Source organism: Ruditapes philippinarum, unplaced genomic scaffold (genome assembly GCF_026571515.1).
Source record: "Ruditapes philippinarum isolate M1 unplaced genomic scaffold, ASM2657151v2 ctg2053_1_1_1_1, whole genome shotgun sequence".
Classification (NCBI taxonomy): Eukaryota; Metazoa; Mollusca; class Bivalvia; order Venerida; family Veneridae; genus Ruditapes; species Ruditapes philippinarum.
Window position 1 is genome coordinate 77538 of NW_026866502.1, and position 11119 is coordinate 88656.

Here is an 11119-nt window from a genome sequence, read left to right on the forward strand (position 1 = left end):
TAATGTTATGTATTGTTAAAAATGTGACACTAGGGTCAAACGTTATAAAAAAATTCAATCTACAACTCAGATATCATGTACAAAAAGACATTGACCAATGGAAATCTAGAGATCAGAGAAACAGAAGAAAATTATTTTCTCAAGGCCTGCACTCATTTTATTTAACTTCACAATAACTAAAAGTTTTGATATAAATGTTCAGCACTATTGTTGAGTGTTGTTTCTCAGTCCATAAAATCTGGATCTGGAGCGACTTTGTTTTGTCTAAAAAAAAAAGAAACAATTATATCTTTATTATTACATTTATGAAAGAATTACAGAACAATTTTCATATGATTTTATACAATTTTTGTCAATTAATAATACACAATTTTACACATTATACAAAAATACATGTACATTGTATTTATGATTTGACAATCTCGTCTGCTATAAATGTTTTGGCAAATTTTCTTTTTCGTCAGTAATACTCATCATAAGGTATCTAGGTTTAGTTAAATTAAGCTATCAATCATTATATTTAAATATCTTTCTATTCAGATATTAGGCTTAGTATTTACAATGTATATAGGAAAATAAAATTGAAAAAAATCATTTAATTACCTTTTCATCATGTCATATCGGACTTCGAAATCGTCGATACTGAAATATACGAGTATCAATATTAATCGTCGATACTGAAATATACGAGTATCAATATTATTGGGTTGCTTGGGTGGCCTATCACACTAAACTTTCTAAACACCCAACGCATGGCTATACCGTAACGTATCATAAATGAACGTAGCCATTATTGTAGACGAAGAAGAAGAATGATATGTTTCTCAGTGCAATTTCGACCTATAAATATCTTACCTCTTATAAGGATGGACACAAATGGATTAGCCTTTGTCTCATGTATATGTAGGTATACATGTAACACGTCCGTGTAGTCTGACCAAGCTCTTAACTGTTGTTTGACAACTTAGCTATTTCTTCTTATTATTAAACATGAAATGGATTGCAAAGTCAAAGCCGGGCAAATAAAATACAAAAAATCATTATGTAACATCATAAAGCTTAGGGTCAGTATGTATAGCACCGTTAAGATCAATATGTAACACCGTAAAAGTCAGTATGTAACAACGAAAAGATCATTATGTAACATCATAAAGCTTAGGGTCAGTATGTAGCACCGTTAAGATCAATATGTAACACCGAAAACACGAGTATACATATATATTCTGCAGGATACCCGACTCTATCAAGGAAAAAAAGAGCTAAGGAGAAAAGTAAGGCAAAGTCAGCAACAAGTACCAGCGCTTTCTGTGTACAGATGGACATAAATGGATGGGCCAATGACGCCTGTTTATCCACTTACGAGTATATTTGCCAAACATACACAAACGGTGAGTTAAATCTTCTTGAAAGTAAAGTAAGAGCATATCATTACTGTTTCATAATGTGCCCTGACTGTAGCAGGTGTGATAACCTTAAGATCTGCTTGGGGCAACATTTTCTACACATGCTAACGAACACTAAATCGGTACAGCTGTGTCATCTAATCATATTCTGCACTGTTCTTTATTCAGTCAATTCATTTGGAAGTTTTCTCTAAAAATGATTAAGGATTGTATCCATATATAATCCAGATTTAAATATGATATATCTTAAAAGTAAATATAATACATTTGCTATTATAAAAAAAGTTTAAGTCATCTTCGAAAATAAATATTCAGATAAAGGTATATTACTTGACTGAAGATTAACAAACTTTTCCTGTTTTTTTCTTCTGCTTTTTTAGATTTTAAATGTTTAAAATAAATGACAAACTGTTTAAATTGTGCTTGCTTATATTTCAATGGCAATAATAATTAGTCTAAACGTAGTCTAAGTTAATTATCAAGTTCCTGCTCAGACTGCAAGGTTGTACTTTGAATATGAAATTGTATTTTTTATGCAACATTAAATTTTTACAGGTTGCACAGCTGATGCACCTTATGTTCTGGACAACAACTGTTATAAGCTGGTCACCGCAAACACTACTGTATTAGAAGCAAAGTCATTTTGCTTGAGTTCTGGAGGGAATTTAGTCATGCCGAAAACTGACCAGATTAACGACTATATTTACGACATCAATTACGAGTAATATTTTATATTTACTTAATTTAAGGGACTCTACTGAGGTTTTTTTTGACATAACAGTATTGGAAATATTTTTTTCGAGATAATTGTTCCATTTGATGAAACCTTATAATTTGTGTCATTCGCTCACTCCATTTTCCAGAAGAGTTATTTCAATTGTGAAAAGTGATGGTTGCAACGCTTTTGTGATTTTTAAGTTATTTCCTTTTACAATTCTCTGCAAAAAGGTCCAGGAAGTCTGTTAACAATGTAACACATATGTGCTCGAAACAATCTTCATTTCCTCATTGTGCTTTTACTTATTAAAAAAAATAACGGTAGTTTCATCAGTTAACTGGAGCTATTAATATAGATCTAGTACTTTATAACATAAAAAATGATGGTACGTGTAACGCCGCAAGCCTTCAAATTGCAACAATTTTCAAATTCACCGACTCGAGGTTTGTTTACCTGACTTTATTAAATGTAAATTATAATTATTTTCATGATGTTCACATGTATATCGATGACAAAAATGAATAGAATCAACAATTGAACTGGAAAATAAAGCTGGTTACTTTATTTGATATTTCTATTATAAATGTCTTGTACCGCCAACTATGAGGAAAACAATTTATATACATGTTTTTAAGTTGATTAAGTTACCTTTATAAAAATATATTATTCTAAAATTATAATTCCTTAGAACGCATTAAGTGTATATGATAAACAGAAATAAAAATGAGAAATTTATGAACTGTATATGACCTATATAATCATACATATTTAGCGCTGTGGGAACCTGGATTGGTTTATACAGACCGGAAGGAGATGAGACTATTCCCTTCCAATGGTTTGATGGCGACTCCATTACTGAAGAGTATTTGAACAGAAGTGTGACACACGGTAAGAAATATTACATAATAATTTAAGCTAGAATGCTATTAATTGAATTATAAAGTGTTATGGTGGCTGATTTGGAACACTTTTGTGCATCGTGTTGTCGCTAGTGACAGCACGACAAAGCGCAAAACGGCGCGTTGTCGGGTCCTGTCGCTAATGATGCACGCCAAACGGCGTTATATATATAAGCCGTGCTTCGCTAGCCTAGCGACAAGACGACTTAGCAATCACGCGACAATACGATAAGACGGCGATAACGATATAGGTTGTGTGGTCGCTATCGATAGCGCAACGCGCAAAGTGTACCAAATTAGCCACCATACAATACATATGAGTGAGTATTATTATAATTATTATGTAGATACACCAAATTCATTTCACTTCTTTTGTGTACCTCAAATTGCTCAAAGGCTTCAGTCACGTGATTTGTATCTTATGTCGATGATATTAATTCAACGAATTGGCTTGTTTATTTTACAGTGTCTGTGACAGTGCGGAGTAGTACGGAACCAGACCGCTATACGTACATGACGAGTTCCGGATACTGGAATACAGCTAACATTGAAGACAGAGACGATTTATCTTATATATGTGAATACCATATACTTGCAGGTATTTATTCAGGGCTTTAATTAAAGTTTAATATATTTTTTACTCAGTCTTAACTTTCCTTTACTTATTTTTTTCATTCAACAAGCTCCACATTATAAACTCATACCTTTGTCATCTTTTACCCTTTGCAACAATGTGGATATATTTCTTAAATTGCATTTCCCTTAAATCACAATGCTCACTATTATAATTATTAAATACTTACCCTGTTTGAAAAGTAACAAAATGACTGACAGACATCATTTCATTTTATTATCAAACATTCAAATTGTTTGGTTGTTATCAGTTATTGTACCTGATAGATCTACTGACAATTCGGATATTCCAAAACAAAAATGAGCACTTTGAACAAAAGCTTTCAATGAAGATATTGATCATATTCAATTAGAAACATTCTCCTGTCGCTATCGCTCCCGTCGAAGTTTCTAATTTCTGTAGAACAGCACGGATGAATACTAACATATACATAGTTACCTTATTTCTCGTCTATATAATCTTGTATATCAACATAATGTCACAATCTAAATGAACAGACATGATATACATCAATATGTGTTTGATGTTAAGACATGTACCAGATATAAATTATCGTATTTAACATGCATCCCCTTTGACAACTTGTGAATTGTTCAGTTTCAGTTCAAAGGTCTTTGCAAGATGACGTATCCCATTTCTAAACAATATCCCGAATTTTCTTTTCAAAACGTACATTTCTTATCATTTCGCCTTCTTTGCCGAATAAAAGTTTTGTGAATCCCGTTGTAGATTGTGGTACAATAGAGATTGGAAACGGAAGTACGATTTCCCAGAATACAACAGAATGAAGTGTGCATGACGTCAATTGTGACGTTGGTTATTTTGCTGTTAATTCCACGACATCGTGTCGTTCAAATGGTGAATGGTATCCAACTCCAACATGTACTCCAGTGCAAGGTAAAGATGTTCAGATAAATATATGAGCCGCGTCATGACAAAACCAACATAATGGGTTTGCGACCAGCATGGATCCAGACCAGCCTGCGCATCCGCGCAGTCTGATCAGGATCCATGCTGTTCGCTATTAGTTTCTCTACTTGTTATATGGTCTGTAAGCGAACAGCATGGATCCTGATCAGACTGCGCGGATGCGCAGGCTGGTCTGGATCCATGCTGGTCGCAAACCCATTATGTTGGTTTTGTCGTGACACGGCTCATATGTTAATAACAACAATGAGGGGGATTATGGATAATAAATCTTTAAATATCATACATTGAAAATATTTAACAAATTAATTTGATCTTTTGGGTGAAGGTAAAAAGGATTGTGTAGTTATTGCAGATTTGCTACATTTAGTCAGATTTATGTACATTTTTGTAACTTGAAGAACCAGATATATAATATCTTGTAGTCCGACCCATCTGCACTATATTTGCTTGTGAACATACATTTTTGTATGATTCATTGACCACACATGTATTCACATAACAGTTGCAATAAAATATTATCAAACTAAACTTAACGAACCAACTGGGATATAAAGGTGTGATATTTAATGATATTCAGATCAAAATGAATGAAATCATAGAACAATATATATGCCTGTGTATTATTTTCAGCAGTGGTCGACTGTGGAACGCTTATAATTGATAACGGAAGTACAATATCTTACAATACAACTGAAGGAAATGTTCACGAAATCACGTGTAACTATGGTTACATACAGTCAAACTGTACAACACAGTGTCAGAGTGATGGAGCCTGGTACCCTGTCCCGGCATGCGTTCTTGGTTAGTTAAAAAAGGAATTCCATAAATTATAGATTGCATGTTTAAGAAATTTATATCTTTACGGATATTTCGGAAAATATTTAGAAGATTACCTAAGATCTTTGTGTCTCTGTTATATAACAGGAATTTAAATAATTATTTAGACATTGCATCTACATTTGCCCTAATGTTTAAACAATTTATCAAATTAGAAGTACTTAAGGTGTCAATCACGAGTATGACCTTTTAAGCATGGCTATATATACAGAAATAAACTACATTGTACTTGTGTATTAGTTTTTAACATTTTCTGTTTTACAACTGATCATTTGCATTTCAGACACGACCGGGATATGTTCGTGTGAAACAGATAACTTCAATATCACAAACTTAGACGAAACTGTTAATGACATCATTAAGAACTTGACAATAAATCGAGCACAACTGTCTCGAACTAGGCGGAAACTGTCGTCTGCAGATGATGGCCGGGTGTCGTCCCAGTGTTTAGGCTGGTCAGGAATTGTACTACTAGCTGGCGTTTGTTTTGTTCTAGTGTCCAGCGACGTAATTAATCTACTTTCCTTGTTACTTGGAAGAACACGAGAAATACAGGCAGTAATAAACGATTAGCTTTCGTATCCATTAACAATATAATGCCAATAATATGTTATATATATATGTGTATTAATATATGTGTTTTAAATATAGTAAAATGAACGTTTCTTATGTAATATATATTTTTTTTTTAATTCCGCTCAGTTCTGGACTAGAATAACTGACCACGAATGTTATGCACACCTTAATTTAATTATATATTCTGAGCGAGCTTGTACACGTAAATAAGGGGTTTCATTACATTCCTATGGTGTGATACACGGTCTACTAATTTTTTGCTAGAATGACGTGGCTTGGCTTACCATCTTATTTAAATAATTATCTTGACTACCTCAATGCCAGGTAAAAAGAGATCAGTTATACTATTACAGTAGAACTACTTTCCCAGAAAAATATCTACTAACGTAATTTGCATCCACATTAATTTGTTTAATACTCGATGCTCTCTATTTTAATATTGTATTATGTACAATGTAACGTACGTGGTTCAAGCTGATTCTGTGACTACGTATACTAAAGGACATTTTTTCTTACAGGATTTTTTTTTGTATCACATAGCATATTTTAACCATATTAAACTACATGTATTATGATAAGGTTATCTTGCTCTGTTTTAAAGTAATCAATATATGTACGTAAAAGATTCGTTTATTTAATAAAAACACAGTAGCTTCAGCTTTTCAAAACAGGCATACCTGACTATCCTGTTGAACCATTATGATATTTTTGCTTTCATATATCGAGCAATCTGTTTTTTTTTAAAAGTTTTCATAGTCTTACGTATATAACGTTTTATAATATGGATATTGTGGTATCATTGTTCTAAACTTAAAATTGCAGTTCATTGAACTTTCACAGAGTATGTTTTCTCAGCAGACGATATTGTGTTTGATGATTTACAAATATAAAGTCCTGAATCTTGCACAGTTACATTCAGTAATTGGTAGACCGTGGTATTTTCAAACTCAAGCGATGTCGTGTAAGACGGAACAGTCTGAGGGCGGAGTTTGTTGCCTTCTTGTTTTAGTAGTGTGACATTTGGTCGTGGGAAACCAAATGATTTGCATCTCAGCAAGGTATTACCTTCTCTTGCTAGAGTTACTGACTCCTGTTTATTTTCACCTAAAAATGCAACAGGGTTCATTTGACTGGGTGAAAGTCCTGCAGTGTTTCTCTGAAGATAGGTCACTTGCTTCATATCAAGTCTGTGAAGAATACTTGCAGGCTGTGTACAGGCTACAGATACAGAAATCATGGTCTTGCTTTTCTTTACATTTCTTGAAATAATCGCAATGTCGGCATGGTACTCTGTTCCGGAATTTGCTATTTTTCGCATTCTAAGCATTTTGTTGTTGTTGTTGTCTGGTAGGAACGAAAATGCTGCATCATGTTCTTGTACGGCGCCATTAAGTAACGTAGCTTCCGCCTGAAGCATTCCAAATGAAAACTTTGTACCGGAAGTATCAACCATCACGTGGAATCTTGCTTCGCCTCGAGAACTAATTCCAATTTCATTGGACTGTGGAACCAATAGATAATATTGTTTAATATCCTCTTGTGTATTTGACATGTTGTGTGAAACCTGAAGACTAAGGTGTAATTCAAATGAATGCATCTGACAAATCAAATGTAGTCGAAGTGAATCAAATGCCATGTCTGTTGGTAAACAGATTGAAGCACTCTTAGACTGTCCTGTCGCTTGAACGCTTGACGTTGCTCGTGCATTTAAATCTGAAAATGGAAAACAAATGCCTGACATCAGTTTCGGAAGAAGATTTACAAAATCGATGGTCCAAGTATTATTTTAAGATAACGTTGTGTCTTTATTTTCAAGTTAATTGGTTAGTCTGTTTAATTACAAGCAAAACTATTGTCAAAATAAAACCTAATCGAGGTTACTTTTCTTGCTCTTTAAAAGTGCCAATTTTACCTCCACTAGAATAGGGAAGTTCTCTAACCACTTTTGCAGGCACGATAATTTAATTTGATTAATGATGTGAGTAAAGCTATACATGTATAAAGGATTTAATTCTTTTCATTGTATATATCGTATGAGCAATGTTTCCCGTGGGCATTGACCGTCATGCTGAAAAAAAAACCGTTATCTCTGCTTTCCGAGATTACAATTATTGTTTTGTATTTATACAAACTTATCAACTTTATTCATAGCAGACTTACCTTCTGGTAGAAATCCTTCATTTATGGTCCACAAAACTGTCACGTTCTCCATAGCAACGAATGTGACCGTGACATTTGTACAAGCTGGTAATGATGACGTCACATGAATTGACTTGACTTCTATTGGAGCGGCTAAATGTCCCATACTCTATATATAACAAATAAAAATGACCATCTTTAATACTAAAGATATTATAATGCAGTCACTTAACTTTTTGATTCACTTATTGTTGTAAGAATTACAATTTTATATTTGGTCGCTTTTAAGTGGTTTTGTGAGTCAACTAATAATGACTCTTTTCCTGATAATTATATTGTCTTTTAAGATAATTAAACAGATTTATGGTTCTAATAAATACATAATATCTTAATTGATAAATTGATAAGTAGATATTTTAAGAGTTACAATTTTAAACAAGATTATTAATGTCTGCTCTTATTATTGAACATACTGTGAAATGCTATGTGCGCATGTTTTAATGACTCGTTTTTCTAGAATAAAAAGACAACAGAAATATCATTTTCGAAAGATGTTTACAAAAATACATACTAACCGCATTTGATAGCATAAATTCCGCATTATTGATGAAAGATATTAACAGAATTCCGATGAAGTTTATTTTCAGATTCATGTTTTGAACTGGGTTTTCAGCGGGACATTGGCTACAATACTATTCTATCGTATAGAGAGATGGACATTAACATAAATACGTCAGCTGTAATTATCTTATGTCTAGAGCTGTCATAATAAAACATCATAATTTGCAATAAATATGTGCAACGACAGACGCAAGAAAAACTGGGATATAGGTGTAATATGACAATTGGGCATTTGTTGTCAATCGCAAAAAAATAAATTACATGCGCATTATAGCTTATCATGAAATGCACTGAAGGCCACACACATACAATTCTTAAATTGTTTGATATTTTATTTACATGTTTTTTTGTTTTTATATGTTATATACGACTGTACCGAATCCGATTTGTTTGATTCTATCGTTTGAAAGTATCTTCAGCATATAAATCATCACAACGGATCAAAGTCTCGCCGTAACCGAATTTTAGATAATTTATAAATGTATATGTACTTAGTGCTCGCCATTTTTTTTAAGCCAATCACCGACGAGGATTTTTCAAATTTTCAGGTTTCAAATCTTAATAGAACAGATTTTATATAAACTGGACGTTTTATATTATAAAACGCAAGTGGTCGGAGCACTAAGCCGGTTAGAGTGCATATTAGATGTTCTTCGTAAATAAGAAAGCTACAGTCGCTTCGCAAGCTCCGCTCCTTTTTAGCTTTCTTATTTACGAAGAACACCCAATATGCATTCTAACCTATACATAGGGACTGAAAGTTAGACAGTATTACAGCCACTACTGTATAGGCAATAAGAATCACCGCATTATTCAGTTTAAACGAACTTACTTTAGCTCGCCTATGTTGGAAGCTATAAGCATAATGAAACACTCGAGTTCTTTCCCGGAACCGATCAGTATTAAGCAATGAATGTAAAGTTTCTTGCTCAAGGAAAGAGCGGCTTGCCCCTGACGGGGTTTGAACCCATTCGGTCAGCAATCCTTAGATTACTAGTCCGACGAGTTATCCACTTGGCCACGCCGATGTATTTTGACTACTATAGCATTCAAATGACCTAATCTAATAGGAACTGGTGTCATTTCTTTCCTAAACTTGCTCTAGTTTTCTGTTTTAACCGTGACATTTTATAGTGGTACCAGAAGACATAAAAAACTTGAAACATCCATAACATTAGACAATAATTTAATAACTCGTTTGAAAATACCCATGCGTTATTATTTTAGCTTTTCTTTAAAGGCACATTAAGTCTGTTTTTGCTTAATTTATTTTTCAAAAGCTCTTACACCCATGTTACAGTTTAAAAAATATTCATTGGCAATATAGCTGAGCTTTCTTTTGATACTTTTGTCATTTGGCGATAAGTACAGTTATAGCGAATTTGTATTTTGTATGGAAGTCAAAATACTACTTTTTACATTTTTACTTTTAACAGAAATGCTTTCACATTCAACGGTATAACGTTATTTTCTTCAGGTGATAAGCATTTCACATGTTCTTAATCTTTTATCACAATTTTTTACGAAGAAAGAAAATAATATTCACTGTGAGGCATATTGTGCATTTATAACTAATGTTTTATCTGTACAACTTGTTATTCAAATATTTCTGGATTTTTCCTTTCACAAAAGTATTCCATTTCTAAAACTTATATAACTTCTTCTCTGCAAGAAATCATTAGAAATATATCATTTTGTTCGCTGTATTGATAAAAAAATGTGATTTGGATTGCCTTAGATTCACAAAACTGTCAAACCATCATTTTTTATCTATCTTTACGCTACGAACTATAAATTAATGAGTGCTGCGGCAAGAGAAGTTGAGCAGATTAATAATATTATGTTATATTTCTTAGAATTCAATCACAATTCTGATAATATATACTTTAGTATATAAAGAGAAGTGTGTGACATAGTCGATCAAATATCTTGCATGTATAAACACTTATAAACGATAAGACACTTATTAAATACTGATTAATATTTATCATTTTCACATTTAAACAACAATATCTGTTAAGAATATTCTTTAAAAGCAAAATGGGAGAGTGACACGTGTTTTGTACGCCAATAACGTCAATTGACGTCACTGTCATGGCCTGTCGGCTACCTTTACAAATAAGTCATGACGTTGTAGTTTGCAGTTGTAGTGAAAAATGGGCACATAAAATGATGATACTTATTTTTTATGATGGCAACATATATTTTCTACGACACAATCATCTTCATACTTTTGTTTGTGTATTTGTGTTTGACGATGCACTGGCCCTTCCTTGAATAGTGGAGATGATAATAAGATTTTAAAAATTAATTTATTAAAACTATATGGTTATTGTGACAACAGGGTCAAATGTTATAAAAA

At 32.8% G+C, this 11119-nt stretch overlaps 1 protein-coding gene and 1 long non-coding RNA gene across 3 annotated transcripts; one reads left to right on the forward strand and one right to left on the reverse strand.

Moving 5' to 3' along the window:
• The first annotated feature begins 3480 nt into the window (after positions 1 to 3480).
• Positions 3481 to 6453, forward strand: LOC132732678 (uncharacterized). 2 transcript variants are annotated; one of them, XR_009626081.1, is made up of 4 exons: positions 3481 to 3618; positions 4384 to 4551; positions 5215 to 5385; positions 5705 to 6453. It is a non-coding gene; the product is annotated as an uncharacterized LOC132732678 (long non-coding RNA). The 2 variants fall into 2 exon arrangements; XR_009626082.1 differs by having other exon boundaries at positions 5218 to 5385; positions 5705 to 6452.
• A 104-nt stretch (positions 6454 to 6557) lies between these two features.
• Positions 6558 to 8868, reverse strand: LOC132732673 (uncharacterized). Its single transcript, XM_060719145.1, has 3 exons — positions 8712 to 8868; positions 8158 to 8305; positions 6558 to 7710 (listed from the first exon to the last, which is right to left on the reverse strand). Exons 1-3 carry the CDS (start codon positions 8787 to 8789, stop codon positions 6821 to 6823), a joined length of 1116 nt encoding a protein of 371 aa, XP_060575128.1. The 5' UTR covers positions 8790 to 8868; the 3' UTR covers positions 6558 to 6820.
• Positions 8869 to 11119: the final 2251 nt, after the last annotated feature.

What these genes read in the sequence shown, in the direction of transcription:
- LOC132732673 (XM_060719145.1), bottom strand. Translation starts at nt 8,789, where the DNA reads ATGAATCTGAAAATAAACTTCATCGGAATTCTGTTAATATCTTTCATC. An exon ending in AATTTATGCTATCAAATGCG is followed by an intron (nt 8,306 to 8,711) that starts GTTAGTATGTAT and finishes TGTTATATATAG; the next exon opens with AGTATGGGACATTTAGCCGC. An exon ending in TGAAGGATTTCTACCAGAAG is followed by an intron (nt 7,711 to 8,157) that starts GTAAGTCTGCTA and finishes TTCCATTTTCAG; the next exon opens with ATTTAAATGCACGAGCAACG.